The 19,322-nt window shown below is 42.1% G+C and overlaps 1 protein-coding gene across 4 annotated transcripts in view; it reads left to right on the top strand.

Annotated features, from left to right (window-relative positions):
* Positions 1–19,322, top strand: part of SESN3 (sestrin 3) — an 85,023-nt gene that overhangs the window by 34,845 nt on the left and 30,856 nt on the right. For 3 of the 4 annotated variants that reach the window (XM_073337651.1, XM_073337640.1, XM_073337658.1), the window contains 3 exons: positions 10,483–10,548; positions 17,484–17,681; positions 19,010–19,192. In XM_073337651.1, the coding sequence (XP_073193752.1) occupies positions 10,483–10,548; positions 17,484–17,681; positions 19,010–19,192 (447 nt within the window). The remainder of the gene's footprint in view (positions 1–10,482; positions 10,549–17,483; positions 17,682–19,009; positions 19,193–19,322) is intronic. The other variant, XM_073337668.1, reaches the window with a different exon arrangement.

Raw genomic sequence — 19,322 nt, 5'->3', positions numbered from 1 at the left:
CTGGGTGTCCAGTTTTCAAGGTCCTTGGAAACCCTAAATGGCATCCGAACCAAAAGTCCAGTTACTGTGGGGAGAGAGAGGTGCTGGTCCTTAACCTGTGCCAGCCCCTGTTCAGCGGGGGCCACCTCCTACCTGCAGGCAGGCTCCTTGAGATGATTGGGTGAGCAATGTGGGGGAGAAGGGGAGAGAAGCACGTGACCTTGGCTGGGCCTGGGACGGGGGAAGAGGTGGGGCGGGGGCAGGGTCTGGGGTGGGGGGGAGAGGAGGGGTGGAGGCCTTGTGGGGTTGGTTACCAGCAATTAGATAGAAGGGTGGCAATCCTGCCTGCAGTTTTTTGCAGCACATGATAGTAAAACACTTATTTAATTATTAACTAATTAGGATGCTTAACTGTTAACCAGTTGTAGGTAAAATTAATAATACTTGGTCAGAATAACTGTGTGTGTATGTATGTATGTATGTATGCATGTATATATAAAAATAGTAAATGAAACGCTGAATTTACACTACTGTGGCTCTCCATCACTATTTTGGCTCCTGAAGCCTTGAGGCCTGAGTGTCACTGATACAGATATACTTGGTCCTGCCTCAGTGCAGGGGTCTGGAGTACATGACCTCTCAAGGTCCCTTCCAGCCCTACATTTCTATGAGTCTGCATTTTTAAATTAGGAAACTTCAGAACTTCATAACATTATCTGCTTTTTTTGTTTTAAGCATATTATTTTGGGTACTCTGATGTTTCTGCCTTTTTTCCCATGGCGCTTCTCTCCTCTCTTCTTTTTCTTGTCTTGATTCATAGTTTTCCTGCCAGATATTAAACAAGTGTTACTTGTTATAAAAATGAAACGCTTAGATGAGAGACTAAATTTTAATATTTTTCTTGCAACCAAAAGAAGAGTCTCACTATAAAAGCAAAAGTATCAAACTGTCATGCAAAAGGAAGAAAGGTTTTCCTTTTAATGAACAAGGACTATTTCATAGCTTCAGATAACATAGTAATTACTAAACTTTCTGAAAGTGTCAAGCAGTTATGACTTAATAAATTGGATGCTTCCAGAACTGCTGCCACAGTCCGAAAGTGCTGATCACTTCAGAAATTTAATCCACCCATGAAGTTATGGTTTGAGTTACAGTTGGGTTTTCCGGTTCTGCAGTTAAATGAATAAGTGACCCTTCCACTGTGTTTCCACACCCTCCCCACAAATAGAATACTGTCACATACACCCAGGAAAACCTCTGCCAGATTCAGAATTATGCTCTCAAATCAAGCTTTAATATACTCTTGCACATGTTCTGTACATTCAGCTTTTGGGCACTTTTGGGGGGGGGGGGGTATTTCCCCATAGATATAGTCTGTTTGTTAATCACAAACTGTTCTAAATGACTACTCATATAACTTTTCTTTCCCTATTTACCATCTTGTTTAAAAGCAATTATACTAGCCTCCTTGGGGGCAAAGTAAGGCATGGTTCTGGCCTTTTCATGGAGAGGTAGGAGCATGGATTGTGGAAAAAACTGGTAAAACCGAAGGATACCAAATTGCTATGATTTTAAGACCACTTTGATATCAAGTCTAGTCTATTCTTAATGAAAACCAGAAGGTATATCACAGTCAGGATAAGCAGGTATCGGTGCTGTCAGGATCCAAGAGCAAAGAATTGGGAAACATTTGGAGTGGTCAGCATTTTAAAATTTTTAGATTAACGTAGCTGCACCATTCAGCTACACCCCGAGTGTCCTAGTTAGGCCAACCCAATCCCTGGCATAGATGTGGCTAGGTCAATGGAAGAATTCTTTTCAATCTAACTACCGCCACTCAGGGATGAAGATTACCTACATCAAAAGACAAATTCATTCATTGTTGTAGGAAGAGTCTATACTTTAGTACTACAGTGGCATGGCTGCAGCTTTGACATTGTAGCGCTTGTAGTCTAGACATAGCCCTAGCATCTGATAGCAAGGATAATAGAAGTGTAGAAGTTAATTCATGCTATTGGGGTTTTAACTGGGGCCAATAATACTAGCTATTCTGTTAGCACTAAAGTATAATTTTTCTCCCCCAAAATGGCAGAGCTGTAGTGTTTGACCTGTTGAGAGTCCAACTGGGCTAAACTTGAGTTAAAATAAACCCATATTGTGACAACATCATGGTGGTGGTAACTTTTTTTTAGCCTTCAAATGCTACAGTGTTGAGTACATTATAAAATGACTTTAGCTGGCTATAAACTATAAGAAAGGTTAAAATGTCAATGAAGAAAGGGGTTGTGTTGATAAATAGAAACAGCATGAAAAGATCTGCCCATCAAAAGAAGGATGAAGTGTATCTAGTCACAAACCTCCAGTAATAAATACTAATTGTAGGTGCATACTGCGAATCTCTCAGACAACAATCTGAGTATGGGAAGCTGTTAAATCTGATGATAGGATAATGAGGGGTTTTAACTACTGCAGTATGAGCTTGGCTGAATTTCATCACTTGGCAGGGCTTGGAGGAGCATTTTATTGATACCATATAAGATTTGTTTTTATAGCTGCTTGTCTTAGTACTTAGAAGGGATGTATTAAAAGGGGCATGGTCAATTTGATATTAAAAATAAAACTTTTTTTCATAAAGCACCTTTTTAAATAATGTGTGCAAAAATTAATTTAAAAATAAGTGCTTCAATACTCCCTGTTGGCGTTTAAGGGTCTCTTCAGCCAGAAAAAAAACTGTATAAGGGAACACCGTGAAAATGACTGTAGAGTATCAAATGCACAAAGTAAATGAACAGCAAAACTTTATTCTTCCACTCTTCAGTGATGATAATCTTGTCAGTTGTAACTATAATAGTTAACGAAATTTTCAGACACGGTTGACTTTTTTCCTTAGTTGAGTGTCCCATTAAGTAGCAAGAAGGGGTTAATGTAGAGCATGGATGTAGGAGCTCCAGGGGGTACAGTGATAGCAGTACAGATGGACTTGATGCAATAACTGAACATGACATGGTGAGGAAGTCCCTCTGACAAATTTTTAAAAAGGCACATCCTTAAAACTCTAAAAGTCTCATCGCATACTCAAGGGCAAAGTTTAAAAATACATATGAACTGTAGAATCGGCTTCTTACAGGCTATTTAAGAACACTACACTAGAAGTACATATAGTTTGGAGGCTGTTGGGAAAACCAATAAAATGTGCATGGTTAAGTAAAGAAATGCATGGATTTAAGGTTAAAATCCTCCTTAAACTGGAAAACCTCAAACATACCAAGACAACACAGGCAGTGTCAGTTTCGGGGGAAAATTGGAAATAGAAAAAAGTATATGCAAAGAATAGAGGCAGAAACATCAGAGTACACAAAATAATATGCTTGAAATAAGCTAGCAATGCAAGGGGGAAACTAAAGGGTGGTGAACTAGTAGAGAATTATCTGAATTGTCCATTAGATTAGAGGATTATGGGGAATTTCCTGTTTCAGAGGCACTTCTTATGTTAGATCAGAGTATGGCCTTGGCAGAAACTGAACTTTGTGAGGAAGTTACAAAGAAACAGAAACTCAAGTGCGGTAAAGTGGTGGCAGGATGGTATTTATCTGGTGTTTTCTGAAAGATATAAAGTGTGAAATAGTGGAGATCAGCAAATTTTGTATATTCGTAAATAGCAGCTATATCTCCTGAAGCTTGGAAAGCTATTAATGAGGTTGCTGATGCACAATAGGGCACCTGCTTTACAAACTAATTGGGAACTGAGGAGTTCATAAAATCACAATTCATAAAATCTAACATCTCAAAATGACAGTAGATGCAGTGCATAAGTTGCATTATGATGCACCACATCGTTTTGTTGTCTTTAAAACTACTGCAAAGTGATTTCCAGTGCACTGAAGACCTTAAAAATGTTCTTAATTGATATCACTCACCCCCATCCCCCCGCCAATGGAGGAAAAATACTTCATATAACTGGTGGTTCGTAAAATTGAGGTTCTATTATATTGTCTTAAAGTGCCAAGGGAGATCCTAGAATTAGATGGGTAAGCATTATTTAAGTCATAGGTAAATGTAAGCATCTTAGAAAGAGGAGTATAACTTGATACGGTCAGACCAATGCAGCTTTTGTGGGGAAGGGAGGACTTTACTAGGTCACCTGTTTGATTTTTTTCTTTGAAAAACTTACTAAAATTGTAAGTAGACACATATGAGGAACTTTATGAAATATTCATGAACAAGCAAAAGTGATAGTGGAAAGTGGGGACAGATTAATTGTGGGGTGCTTTGTGGGGAAGAGGGGTCTGTGTTCAGACCAGTGCTGTTTAATATATGGATGATTACATTTTGTGGTTGATAGTATGTAGGAAGGGCAGAGGAGTTTGTGGTGGTGATGAGTTGGTGAGCCAGATTCTCTCTTCTGTTTTGGCCTCTTTGCACCAGTCCATGGGGCCCCAGAGCTGGAAGAACTGGCCACTATGGAATACTTTTGACATAAGGGGTAGGTCCTTTGAGCAGTACAAAGCCTCAGAATGATGCTGTGCCTCCTGCGACCCCGTCCCCCTTTACTTTGTCAGTCTGGTTGATACAATTGTTGGAAACAGTTGCCATATTCCACTGTCTACTCAACACTTGGCATCTGACAGCAGACACCCTGTTGTAGTTACTAAAAATAAATTTTGAAACTACATGCCAGACAGTCTTTGGATCTATTTTGTTTTGGCAGTGTGCATGCTAGATTTATTAGCAAGCACGAAGGAACCTCTGATCATGTGGTGTAACCTGCAGAATGAAACTATTTTATACCTTAATACATAATGATTAAGTGCTCTAAAACTCTTAAGTACTCTTCCTAAAAAATCCTGCTAGCGATTACCCCTGTTTTATAGAAAGGAAATAACACAAGTACTTTCTGAAGCCCCCCCACAGCTAATGTCAGAACTAGGATTAGAACCCCGGAATTCCTCTTTACCAGTTCAATCTGCTTTTAAGAACTCAACAGCTATGTAGTTTTAAAAGTCATATATTAATGTTACTGATGCAGCAGTCTGTTACTTAAAATCTTGCATCATGGAAGCTGTTCTTTGAGTACAGTCTGTAGCATGAATCCTCCCTCCCTGGTCAAAACAATGTGGGGAGAGGGAGATAAGTTACACAGGCTCCCCTTTTAAGGCTGCAGTGAGCCTCTTGAACATACTCAGAATGCTCACCATTGCATGCCTCTCTGAAGGAGGCGGAGCTAATCTTTGATTCCATAGAGCCTGGTTCCAAAGAAAGATGCAGTAGCAAATATTAGTATCATCCAGTGTGTAATTTCACTGTTATGCCAAAGTTATGTACCGTATCAGGTCAGCATATATTGGAAGGCGTTGATCATAGTTTTCTATAAGCAGCTATGTTGTTTTGAGGATAAAAGCCTAGGAAAAGGAAGCTGACCTTGCCAGTCCTAAGCTATTGATATTTTAATGAGCGCTAACTTTGGACGAGCTGGATTTTTGATTGCTGTACCATTTACTCAAAAGTCCAATGTGGGAAGATAAATGTCAGCTGTGCCTCACCTCTGTCTCCATGACATCTATCTTTCTGTCGTTCTCTCTTTTTACTGCTGATAATCGAGAACAAGCTGGATGCTTTTGCCTGTAAAAGAAGTGTGTGAATAGTGCCTGGTTCATAGGTAAGCTAGGAACCCCAAAGGGCTAAGCAACCTAAAGAAACACTTTCAAGAGACATCTCCCCTGGGGTGGAGTGAGAGATAACGCAGGTCTCCATATAACGAGACCCTGACATGGTTGTGGAGTTCAAAATCCAAACCAAAAAGTCATCTATTTCTAACCATATGATGATACTTGGTTTTGTTTTTACCTACTATGCAGCATGGTGCTTATATACCCAATTGCCAGTGACTGAACAGTTTTCTCTGGTTATTTGTGTTCAGGATGTTAATGAGTACCTGAGCCACCTTGTTTCTCAAATATCCTGGAACTGACACAGCTATAACTACACTGCATACAAAGAACCAAACCGCTTATCTTTCCTTTGTTTATATGAGACACAATTATTCTTCAGTGGGTCTCTTGAAAAGATGTTCACCAAAGATTTTTGTCTTCATGAAGATGAGCTAGGCTGTAAAGTATTTTCTAGGATGCAAATTGATGAGATTAAGAATTTTGAAATCTCTGCTACTGATGTATGGTGCATGACTGCCTGAAATTATATTGGGAAGGCTACAAGATCTTTCCATCCATCATAATACTGGTATAAGTGATAACCTTGGTTTCTAATTAAAGGGATTACAGATGAGCTGGTTAGCAGAAAGTTGTCTCTGCTATTAATAAGATAGTGAAAACTCTTTATGCTCCAAAATCCTCTGTTATTCCATCAATTTGAGATTGAAATAGAGTTCATTGTTTGTAATTAGAGATGGTCAGGAACTGGAATTTTACTTCTAAATTTTTTTCATTCCAATTCAGAATGAAATGCTGAAATTTCCTGTAAAACACAAATTCCCAGATTTTTTTTTTTGGTTTGGGACTATTCAAATATTTCATTTGTCTTTGATGCTTAATGTTATATTAAATGTATGCATAAACATATTTAATGTGTAGAGTGGAATCAAAATACCATCAAAACAAAATGTTTTGACTTCTTTTCACAGAAAATTTTTGTCAAAATCCACGTATTCCCTCAAGTTTAGATTGAGAAAACTGTATGTATGTATATTAAACAGACAACAGCTCAGGCTAAAATTATTTGACTCGTTCTCCTTGCAATCTGTCTGCAAATTCTTTTGCACAGGCTAATACATATTGCCACATTCCTGATGTTGGCAAACAGAATTCAGATTTTTCTGTAGCTTTTGCCATGTTAGACTCCAAAGAAACACTGGAAATATCCAGTTTAATGTGAAGCCATTTTGATGACTTAAAACTACTAAAATTCTAGTTTGTATTTCTCAATTTTGCCTGTAGTTGAAAATCTATTGAAGCAGGATGAATGTTAGTTAAGTAACTAAGCACTTAATAGCAACTAAAATACAGCTGTTAATCCTGTGTTGCAAAAGCTTTTTGGAGGGGAGGAGAGAGCTTTTTAGATGCTTTTTTCTATTTGAAACTCATTCTTTATAGAGTTGCTCGCTTCCATGTAGTTTCTGGGTCCCTCTGCTGGGACTTGGTAACTCACTTTAGGTTGGTAAATTGATCAGCTTGCCAGAATTCAAAATTAAATCATTCTGCTCCAATAGCTTTATTTCTATTGGGTAAACTGCTTTCACTAGGTGTGTTTCAATGGAAGATGCAACATTCATGAACATGTTTATATGTACAGTTAGTCCAAGGTTTGTTGTGTACACACGTATGTGTACCTGTGCTGTGTCTGGAGTCACATGATTTAGCACTTAGTTTTAATGTGCTTTATACAACTTAACCAGTGTGTCATTTTGTCTCAGTTTTTTAAGGGGAGCATGTAGATCCTGCCATCCGAAAAATGATGGATCCTCAAAGCTAGTTTATAGTAAAGATTCTGTCCTTCCTTTCATGGGGTATTACACCAGCCAGTTGGTCCTCAGGAGTGTATTGCAATTTCTGTTTGTCTCTCCAGGTCTCCATAAAAGTATTGACCCTGTCCCAGACTCTAAAAACTTATCTCTCATCTTGAGAGAGTTTAAATTGGAATTTTCCTTCTTCTGTCATGGCAAAAGGGCCACTGAGCAGCCTGGTTTTAAGGTACCAGGCACACAGCTTTCACATCCCCACTCCCTGTTTGGAACACCTCTGCCATGAGAAAGCAAGTGGCAGGAGTGTGGTTGTCACCTAGGTGGTACTACTCTGACCATTTGGAGCACTTTTTGTAGGAACTATGCTCATCTTCTAACCCATAGCAACCCTTTAGGAGGCATTAGCCTAGTTATCAATAGAAGCTTGAATTATCACTAATCCTCTAACCCCGGAGAGCTACCCTGTCCCAATTATCCCTTCTGAAATGAAGATTATCCCAAAATTAGGATTTTAAAATAACTTCAAAACAGAACAAATCAAATACAATTCTAACAGTGGACGTAGTAGTTACTTTGGGAAACGTGTTTGTTTTCATTATCAAAAATGTCAATACTTTCTATCTTTCTACTCAGTGGTATTTCAGTGCTCTGTTCTCCAAGTTAAATTTGTAAGAAAATACAATAAAACAACTTGCATGTGCTCATATCCCATTAAACAAATAAAGTATTTACCTCTTCTGTTTTCCACAGGATTAACAAATTTGATTGATAAATATTGTAAATTATCCTGGAACTTTACTGCAATTTACTGGGTGTAAATTGTTGAACTGTCTCCCTACAACTGGCTTTCTCTTGAACAGCTCAGATTATTTCAGAAGGGGTGACAGCATTTCCTCAGCGGTAGACACTTCTCTGCCAAAGTAATGAACATAACTGCTAAATCATCAAACTCTTGTTTTAACCTCTTTCCTGAATAATTTGCACTGACATCATTTCTGATCATCTGAAAAATCAACGTAGGTGGGATTTTTTTCCAGAAATGTAACAATAATATGAACCTCTAGTGTTTTTACTTCCCTATGCTGCAATCTGTTGCAAAGATTAGTGTTTAAAGTAATCTCAGAATGGTGCACATATTCATTTACAAAATTAGTATATTTCTCAAACTCCTCTCTGATGGCATTGTTGAGGGCATCTAAGACTTGATTGTCAGGTGAACAAAATATTTTGAGTGCAAATCTAATACTGGTAATGATGGGTAATTGCATACCTTTTGAAATCAATCATGTACCTGTGAGAATAAGAACTAATGCTTTTGGAAAGAAAGTAGTTGAATGGATATGAGCCATTTGATAAACTAAGTTTTAAGGGGTGCACAAGTATTAGGGGAAGGTATTTATGCTGCTGTTGGAAAGCCTCTTCTCTCATTTTACTTAAGGTAGAAGCAATAATGCAGATCTGTAGACCAAAGACTGATTTATTTATTTTTCTCCAAGCATTCAGACTTGGTTGGCATCTGGCAATGAAACTGCTCTACACATTTTGATGTAGAGCATCTGTTTATTTCCAAACTTCATGGTTGTTTGCAAGACATACAATAGTTCATAGGTATGCAGTTGCATGCAAATCTTCATCTTGCATATATGAACTGATGTAACAGACTAAAACCGTTCTCCCAAGGTTAGTGATTTACGGGGGCTATTAGTTGACTATTATTGAACCAGTAAATTAAAACTTATTCATTCTTATGAAAATTAAGCTGCTAGTGAATTTCAGTCAGTGGGATGTACTATTGTAACATGTTTGTTTGAGCATAAGCTTTCGTGAGCTACAGCTCACTTCATTGGATGCATTCAGTGGCAATGAATGCATCCGATGAAGTGAGCTGTAGCTCACGAAAGCTTATGCTCAAATAAATTTGTTAGTCTCTATGGTGCCACAAGTTCTCCTTTTCTTTTTGTGAATACAGACTAACATGGCTGCTACTCTGAAACCTATTATAACATGCTGACACAAAATCCCAGGCACTTTATTGACACTGATAGTAATAGGAGTGCAGATAGTTACAGGAGTGGACGATGACCATGTAGTTCACTCATCTCTTACTGTGTTAGCATTTGGTCGTACCCATCTTGGACTTGATCCAGCTCCTATTAAAATCAGTGGAAAGACTACCATGTAAATTAGTGGAAGCTGGATTGAGACCCATATGTTTTCTTTAAATCTTAGTTCAATTCTCTTCTTGGGGCGGGGGAAATACACTGCCTGTTACGTAGTAAATAAATTCTGTACAAAGAAACTTGACATTAATTCTTTGGGGGCCTGGCTCTTCCTTAGCTTTAGTTTGTGCCTTATAGGCCTTGTAACCTCTAGTCTCTTCTGAATTGGATACAGCTCAATTAGGTCATCTCTTCCTCAAAGAGTGGAGGCATAGTTTCTCTAGTACAAGTTCTTAAATCACTCTGGTTGTGTATGTGTGGGTAATAGCTGTTTTCGTAAGAATCTTGCCACTTCCAGAGCATTTCTAATCTTCAAAACCCTTCGCAAACGTTATATAATCAAATTCAATGTTGAGGGAAATGGAGTTGAGGACTATCTCTCATGTGCAGCCTTGTCAATCTTATGTCTAGTATCATGCTAGAATTTCCTTTGAGTTCAGTATTTCTCTCTATTCTGATAGTTTGTTTGCTCTGAAGTATTGTGTCAAAAGTTTGAGCACTATTGCCGCATGTTCTTGTATAGCTCTGTAAAGTAGTCAAGGTTAGATTTCTGAGTGATTTTTTTAATTTTATTTTTTTATGTCCTGTCACTGGCCAACTTTTGTGCAGTCTGAGAGCAATGTAAAGGACTGCTAACTCAATCCAACTGATATGGCATGTTAGCCTCATCTGTTAACAAGTTGTAAAACAGGCAGACAGTCTTTTAAAGATAACTAAGTCACGGCCTTCAGCATCTAATCTTGTAAGATAAAGTAAGTTAATATGTTATCCTTGCTAATTCTAATAAAATCATGTGACGTTCCTTTGCAGGAAAAAAGAATCCGAGTCTCTCAGCCATTAACGAGAGGACCAAGTGCCTTTATACCAGAAAAAGAAGTAAGTTTACAAACTAAAACTATTCTGCATATAGTAGTAACTGCATAACAAAAATATTCAGGGCCAGATTCAGGCATTCTACATCCATTGGGCAGTACCTTAGTCCATGGGGAGTCCCATTGAGAGTCCAGTGCAGTTATTTGTGGACTAAAGGGCCATTTAGTGTGAGCATCAGAATCTGGCCTTCAGTGAGTAAAAGTCAAAGTTTGCTCCTTATCTTCAGGTAGCACCCATTGACTTGTAGACTAACTTTTCTGTCTTCAGATGCAGACGTGCAACTCCCATTAAATCTGTGGGACCTGCAAACACCTGTAAGCTTTTTAGGAGAAGGACTCATTTATCATTTACACAATACCTATCACAGTGGGGCCATACCTTGCTGTAGTCGTTAGGCGGTACTGCAGTATAAATGTTTAGTAATATGAGGAGGATCTGACTTTCAATTTTCACAAAAGTAAAAGTGTGATTAATTTTGTAGTACACAACTGTCCATAATAAAATTTATAGTTGCAAAGGTGCAAACTCAGATTGGTTCCTGTGATTTAAATGTTTAAGTCTTGATTGCAGATTGCTGCAGTATACATAAACCTCGGTACAGTATATGTAAAACTTGCATGCATAGTTCTCTCTAGGAGTCAGATCTTTACAGGAACACTATTTCCTGAGGGATTGTTTGTGAAAGCAAATTGTAAAGGCAAGTCCTGCTTCTTGTTTTCTTAAAAGAGCTAGTAGCTGTTAAAGCCAGGCAATTAGAATAATAAAAAAGGATGTAAAAGTTAAAACAAAATAAAGGAAAGGCAGGGTGTAACAATGCAGCCTCTGGCAGGACACAACTGAGAGTATCAAGTCAGGACAAATTGCTTAGAGCAGGGCAGTTACAGCCCAAGGCTGGGTTTCCTTTACCATTAAGGCACACCAAACCAGCCAAACTGAGAGGACTTTGGTCTCATCCCACTGGCTAAGCATAAGTCATACAAGCAATTCCTTAGATGCTCCAGTTTCCCAGTATCACCACCAGTGCCATTCGTTATGGGGACGAATGGTTATGAAAACCAATACCCCTGTAAAAGAGAAAAGGTTGTCTTGATCCCAAAGGACCAAGCCGCAGACCCAGTTAATATACCAGTCAGGTCTTACCCACAAATCACGCTGTTACCAATCCTTTAGAATCTAAAGGTTTATTTATAAAAGAAAGACGTACAGATGAGAGCTAAAGCTGGTTACGTTGTATCAATTGTATACAGTAATAGCAAAGTTCTTAGTTCAGGCTTGTAGCAGTGATGGAATAAACTACGGGTTCAAATCAAGCCTTTGGGGTACATCCACAGCCACAGGCGCTGACTCTGTGGGTCCTCCAGGGCTGGAGAATCCACTGAAAAAAATTAGTGGATGCTCTGCACCCACCGGGGAGATCAGCTGATTTAGCATGCGCAGCAGCCCTCATCAGCTCTTTGGCTGGCTGCGGCCAATCAGCTGTTTCCCCTGCTGCCGCTGAAGTTCCTAGCGGGCTCCCACCGCAGGCACGTGTGAGTCCTTTTAATTTTCAGGGCAGAGGGAGCTGGGTTAGGTGGGACAAGCAGCCAGGGCACAGCAGCTCCTGGGCTAGCTGCGGAGGGGTGGGGAAGATGGGGTGGGCAGTCTCTCAGCAGGGGACTGGGGGAAGAGACTGGTGGGCAGCTTCTCGGCTGGCCCCATGGGGCTACTTGGGGGAGTATGGGCCGGGGGGTTTCTCAAGGACCAAGCCAGCTATTCTCAGCTCACCCTGGTGTCTCCCCCAGGACCTGTGCTCTCCTTCCTGCCAGGAGAAACCAGCTGTGGACCCCCTTAGTGCTGGGCACGGGGACAAACCAAAAGACATGGCTCCTTTAATAAAAGTTTGCCCTTGTGTCTGATGAGTGAACTTGGTCTGGGGCCAGCAGCTTGCCCCCTCCCCATGCTCCAGCCAGCCAGCCGGGTGCGTCCAGCCATGGCCAAAAGGTGAGAGGGGCTTCACTTCAGCCACAGCCCCAGGTGCAAATGAGTGGCCTCCCCCAACCCGGACCCTGCTTGTGCCTGGACCTCTCCCATGCAGGCTCTGGGAGCTACCAACCACTACAGTTCTGACCCAGGTCCCGGGGCTCCGCATCCCTTCCCCTGTGCGTGGGGGGACAGGAGTGGGCAACGCACCACCGTTACTTCTAGTCCAGGGGTGGGCAAACTTTTTGGCCCAAGGGTCACATTAGAGTTGCAAAACTGTATGGAGGGCTGGGTAGGGAAGACTGTGCCTTCCCAAACATCCTGGCCGCCACCCCCATCCACCCCCTCCCACTTTCCATCCCCTGACTGCCTCCCTCAAAACCCTCGACCCGTCCAACCCCCCTTGCTCCTTTTCCCCTATCCAACTCCTCTTGCTCCCTGTCCCTGGACTGCCTCGACCCCATCCACACCCCTGTCCCCTAAGTGTCCTGTCCCCCCCCCCCCCAACCTCCATCCCATGCAACTGTCCCCTGACTGCCCCTCCTGCCCCTTATGCAGCCCCACCCCACTCCCCACACCCTTACCATGCCGCTCAGAGTGGCAGGACTGGCTATTGAAAAGCCTGGGAGGTGGGCGGGCACAAGCTGTGCTGCCCGCGCAGTGGCATAGCTGCAGGGGAAGGGGGCTAGCCTCCCCGGCCCGGAGTTCACGGGCCAGCAGGACAGTCCCACGGTCTGGATGTGGCCCACGGGCCTTAGTTTGCCCACCTCTGTTCTAGCTGCATCCTCCCCGTGGGCTCTTCTCCAGGGCCGGCTCTCATGCCTGGGAAAGTAATGCTTGCCCAGCTCAATGCTGTCTCCTCCTCCCCCACACCCAGGTCAATCCTGCCTGAGGGGCTTTTCCTACCAGAGAGGAAGTTTATCCCCTCCCTGCGTCAGGAAGGATTGATTTCCTTCCCCTGGATCCATCATCCATTCGCACCCCTCACCTCCATCCCCCCGCAGCTCCCAGGGAATTCCTTTCATTGCATTCACCCCCCTGTATCAGCTTCAAGTCAGGAGACACTCCCTTGCTTCACCTTGGGACACCTGAGCTCATCTTGCTTCAGGGTGCTGGGCTGCTGAAGTCCGGTAGAGGAAGCAACCCCCACCCACCTTTGGCCATGGTCCCACCAGGGGTTCCCCTCCCACAAAAGTTGCAGAGTATATGAGGGAGCTGCAGTCTGGGAGACTGGGAGGAGCTGGAGTGGCACAGCATCCACACAGCAGGATGAATGAATGGGCTATTTCTGTGCTGGGCTGTTGAATTCAATTTCTCTCTCTGTCTCAGGGTGGGCAGTTTCTGGGCTGGCTGCAGGGGGTGGGGCTGGGGGGAGACAGAGCTGCTTTGAGTGTGTGGCTGGGAGCGAGCACTAAACAGGTGGGAGGCATTTAGGGGAGGGGGTCGGCAAGAAGGAGGCATTCAGGGGGGTCTAGGGGAAGGAAGAGGTGGAGTGGGGGCAGGGCCATGGAAAAGGGGCGGAGCCAGGATGGGTCACCCGCTGGCAAAATCAAAAGTCAGCACCTATGTCCACAGCTGGGATGGGTCATTCAGTTCTTTGTTCAGAGCTTCAGTTTGTAGCAAGATTCCTCCAGAAGTAAGAAGCAGGACTGAAGACAAAATGGAGGAGCTGCAGCAGCCTTTTATAGTCTCTTGCCATGTGGCTTCTGCTTTCTTTGTTCCAAAGACAAACTAATCTAGCACATGGCATGGAAAAATCGTAGAGTTCTGTCCATAGGCATGTCCCTGCATGCCTTGCTGAGTCACAAGGTGTGTCTGCCTTCTCTCAATAGGTCAGTTGTATAGCTGATGGTCCTTAATGGGCTATCAAGCAGGCTAGGTGGTGCTGACACCAAATTGTCTGGGGTGTCACCCAGAAGCATAGCACAAGTTTGAAATACAAACAGTATAGAGCCAATACTTATAACTATAAATACAAAAATGATACATGCATACAGATAACATAATCATAACCAGCAAATTATAACCTTGTCCTGCACACCTCACATGACAATCTTTGTACAATATTTGCTGCAAATATATAACAGTGGTTACAACAGTGATCTATATGGTCACAGTCTCCATCAATAGCGTCACACTGGGCTGTAGTGTTTCTTGGAATAGCTCTCCACTTCTAGGCAGAAGGAAAAGAAATTGCAGGATCCCCACCCATTACTCAGGATGATACAAGTATTGATTATTCACAGAATCCTGTCTGTGGGGATTAGAGAAGAATATTGGAATGAGTCCCTGGCTTGATTTTTATTAGGGAAAGATATGTGTGTGTATTAACTATGCTTTGTCTTTTGAAGACTTTTTAATGGTATTGTGTACACTTTAAATCTAGAAAACCCTAAATGGTTGATGATATGGTTCCTGAGATGATGCTGTTCCCAAGCAGTACACAGTTAAGATCAGCAGAGGCACTTTAAAAGGGAGAGTGCTTCTGACTCATGAGGGGTCTTGGGCTCTGGAATTTGCTCCCCATCCTGTAGTCTGCCAGAACTCAGATTTGTTCATTTCTAGGCACCCTGCAACATCCGTCTTTTTTGTGGGCATTTTGGCTTATAGGAGCCTGTGCTGCATGCCCAGCAAGTTAGGATCTTTGATGGCCCACAGTGGGATATGTTTGGTTAGTTTTGCTGTTGTGGGACAGTCCAATAATCAAATGAACGATACTGCAGTTTTTAAATTTTGTGCTGAATGTTCCCAATGACATGAGTCACCTGGCTTGAGATGGGGAATGGATAATAAGTCACAGGATTATTTTCATTGCATATTAATGTGGCTTGCTGGATTAAGTAAGTGGGAATCTGCCCCCTGTTTTAGGGGTAATTTCTAGTAGCTATGTTTAGGGATCATGTCTAATAGTGTATGCCAAAATATGAATTTCCAAGGCTATAATATATTAGACCCATGAGCAATAAGTAGCATTATAAAGACTAAATCTCATGAAATCCTGCTCAAGTATTTGAATCTCAAAAAAGAAATCTTAAAACATGCACTGGAAATGGAGAGGTGGGGAAGAAGTAAACAAGGATTCAGGTTAAAGTGAGGCTTGCAGAGAAAAGATCAAGGCAGCAAAAACCAGACTGAGTCACTGCTAGTCAAAGTTGCAAAGGGGAGTGAGAGTGAAAAGGCTTCCACTAATATCACACAGGGATGTGATGTAACTGCACCTGAAATCAGTTTTCTGTTCCGAGTACGTCCTTACAAGAAAGATGCTGACAAGCTGTAGGAGGTGTAGAGAAAACTGACAAAGATTCTCAGAACTGGAGGAAGAAACATGCAAGGAAAGATTGAGACACATGTGGATAGTTTTCCTAAGAGACTACTAACGGGGACGTACGTCTATAAATAATTGAAGGGTGTAATCACCAAGGAGAAAGGAATTATTAGAGTGGGTATAGGGGTATAACAAGGACTACTGGGATAAAATTAAGAACAGATTTAGGCCTAGTCTCTGACTAAAACTTAGGTCCACCTACTGATATTGCTCAGGAGTGTGAAAAATTCACATGCATCGTTAAGCTGATCTGAATCTCAAGGTAGACAGCACTAAGTTGACAGAAGCATTCTTCTGTCCACCTATATGCTGCCTCTTGGAGAAGTGGAATTTACTACAGCTTTTGAAGAATGCTTTCTATCGCTTGTAACAAGTGTCTACCCTACAGCATTGCAGGTTTGCCACTGTAGCTTTTCTGTGCAGACAGTTAGTCTGAAAAAACAGAAAGTTTCTGATGGTCAGAACAGCCTCCCAGGAAGAATGATGGAAGGCCCATTGCTTGGTACGAAGCACAAAAAGAGGCATTGCAGGGAACAATTATACATGGAAAGGTGATGGGACTAGTTAACTAGATGACTGAAAATATTCTCTTCTACCTCTGCCTTCTGATTCTACAAGCCAAAACAAGGAAACCTTGAGGTAGAAAGAGAAGGTGCAGTAACTTGTTCATGTGTGTATATTTTATTCCTTAAGAATAAAACTTGATTTGTTGAGAAATATTTTTCTCTTTGCCAGGTCAAGATTCTTGTTTTAGTTGGTGATGTAGTCACGGAATCAAATTCAACAACAACAGAGCTATGTTCGATAGTTGCAGGGATTTTATCTTTTAATTCCTGGTAAACCAGTTGGAGTAGAAAAGAAGGTCATGGTATTTGTAATGATAAACTAGCTACCCTAACGTTCTGTTATAGGGAGTTAAAGAATAACTCTTGGTATTCTAGTCCCTTTCTTGCAACTTTTTTTCCACAGATGAACATGTTTAGAATGGCCGTTCTTTGGTGATAAAACACTGCTCTAATAGCTGCTAATGCTTTTTGTTAAGGCTTGCATTTCAAGAGCTACCGTTCTACCACATGATTTCATCTTGTAGCCCAAGGTCAGGGTTGGCTGGAATGGTTAGTAAAGAACAGTTTAAAGAAAGCATTAAATTCCTGTATTTAAATAATGCGAGCTTTTAAAAGAAACTCGCTTTTGATCTCTTTAATTATACAAACATAAAATTGGGAAGTGGCAGGCAGACAGACCTATTCTCTGGTTTAGTTACCTAACTCGGCTCCTCCCCATATTAACTTTGAAGTAACATTTTGGGGCTGAATTCTCAGTTGGTATATCAGCATAGTTACATTGACTTCAGTGAAGCTATGCTGACTTTCACCAACTGAGAATATGACCTGTAGAAGGATTTACAGAAAACTTCACTCCATTTTTATGGAAACCTGTCAAAGTAACAAACTGAGTGTACAGCTTCTTTGCAGATTTCTTATTCTTTAATTTTGTTAAGCATTTTCTGTACATATATATGCACAAACATCCCAAAGTCCACAGAAGTTGGGATTTGCATGCACAATTGAATTATGTAGGTATCTGGGGTTACTTGAGTGAGGGGAAGTCTATCTTAGTTTATCTGTTTTACATTGCCTACTTCGCTCTTAAGGTGATGCAAGCAAATGGTTTGAATGAACGTACTAACCTTCTTGTGGAAGAATACTCAACATCTGGTCGCTTGGACAACATCACACAGGTCATGAGTTTACATACTCAGTACTTGGAGTCTTTCCTCCGCAGCCAGTTCTATATGTTGCGTATGGATGGGCCCCTTCCTTTGCCTTATAGGCACTACATTGCTATAATGGTATGTACCAAGAATCCTTACATTAACACACATTTTCCTGCCTATCTCCTTAATGCCCCTCCAAAAAAAGAAACCCCAAACCTTGTTTATAAATAACCTTGCCTTAACAACTTGGCTTCCTTTCTTTCTATGGTGCAAGCTCTGCAAGCCTGAGTCAGTTCACTTAGGCCAGGTCTGCACTACAAACGTACATTCGTATAACTACGTTGCTCAGGGGTTTGAAAAATCCACACCTCTGAGCAATGTAGTTATACCGACCTAGTCCCCAGTGTAGACAGCACTATGTAGAAGTTCTCCTGTCAACATAACTACTGCCTCTTGCACGGGTGGATTAACTATACTGACAAGAGAAGCTCTCCTGTTGGCATAGTAGTGTCTTCACTAAAGTGCTACAGTGGCATAGCTGCAGAACTGTACCTGTAGACAGGCCTCCAGACTCTGAGACTTGCTGCTGGGGTGTTTTTGCAGTGTAGATGTAACCCACACACCTCCTGGGTGTGGTGTTCTGTCCCATCTAGTGGCACCAAGACCACTTAGATTAATGAGTCTGCTCTACAGCCTTAGCAAAGGGTCAAGTGGCTTTTAGCTCGTGCAGTAGAGCAGGGGTGGGCAAACTATGGCCCAGGGGCCACATCCAGCCCTCTAGTTGTTTTAGTCTGGCTCTTGAGCCCCTGCCAGGGAGTAGGGTCAGGGGCTTGCCCCACTCCATGCGGCTCCCAGAAGCAGCATCATGTTCCCCCCCACACACACACACCCCTCCTATGCGTAGGGGCAACCAGGGGGCTGAGCACGCTGCCCCCACACCCCAATTTCCTGCCGTAATTGGAACTGTGGTCAGTGGGACCTGCGGGGGCAGTACCCATGGATGGGGCAGTGCACAGAGCCACCTGGTCGAGTCTCCATGTAGGAGCTGGAGGAGGGAACATGCTGCTGTTTCCGGGAGCTGCTTGAGGTAAGCGCTGCCCAAACCTTGCACCCCTGACTTCCCTCCCTGCACGTCCCAATCCCCTGCCCCAGTCCAGAGTCCCCTCTCGCACCCTGAACTCCTCATTTTGGCCCCAGTGCCCCCAGCCAGAGCCCTCACCCTTTCCCACACCTCAACCCCCAATTTCATGAGCATTCATGGCCCGCCATACAATTTCCATACCCAGATGTGGCCCTCAGGCCAAAAAGTTTGCCCACCCCTGCAGTAGAGGCTCATGCATTTAGCTCCAGAGGGCCGAGGTTCGATCCTGCCCACCGCCGACTGGGGTTTGTTGGTGTTACATAGACATATCTAAATCTTCTGCCCTTGTAATACCTCTTCCTGACTGTTTTAACTACTTTAGGCTGCTGCCAGACATCAGTGTTCCTACATAGTAAATATGCATGTTGATGAGTTTCTGAAGACTGGAGGGATTGCAGAATGGTTGAATGGTTTGGAATATATCCCACAAAGACTGAAAAATTTGAATGAAATAAACAAACTTCTTGCACACCAACCCTGGCTGATCACAAAAGAACATATTCAGGTACCCATCAAAATATATCTAGATTAGCAGTGTAATGTTATTAATGAAAAGTGCTAAATAATATGCAAATCTACTTCGGCTTAATATTTTTGTTTTATAATTTCATTATTAAATGAGAAATCTACATATT

Source organism: Lepidochelys kempii, chromosome 1, assembly GCF_965140265.1.
Source record: "Lepidochelys kempii isolate rLepKem1 chromosome 1, rLepKem1.hap2, whole genome shotgun sequence".
Lineage (NCBI taxonomy): Eukaryota > Metazoa > Chordata > Testudines > Cheloniidae > Lepidochelys > Lepidochelys kempii.
This window is presented reverse-complemented; position numbering and strand designations above follow the sequence as displayed.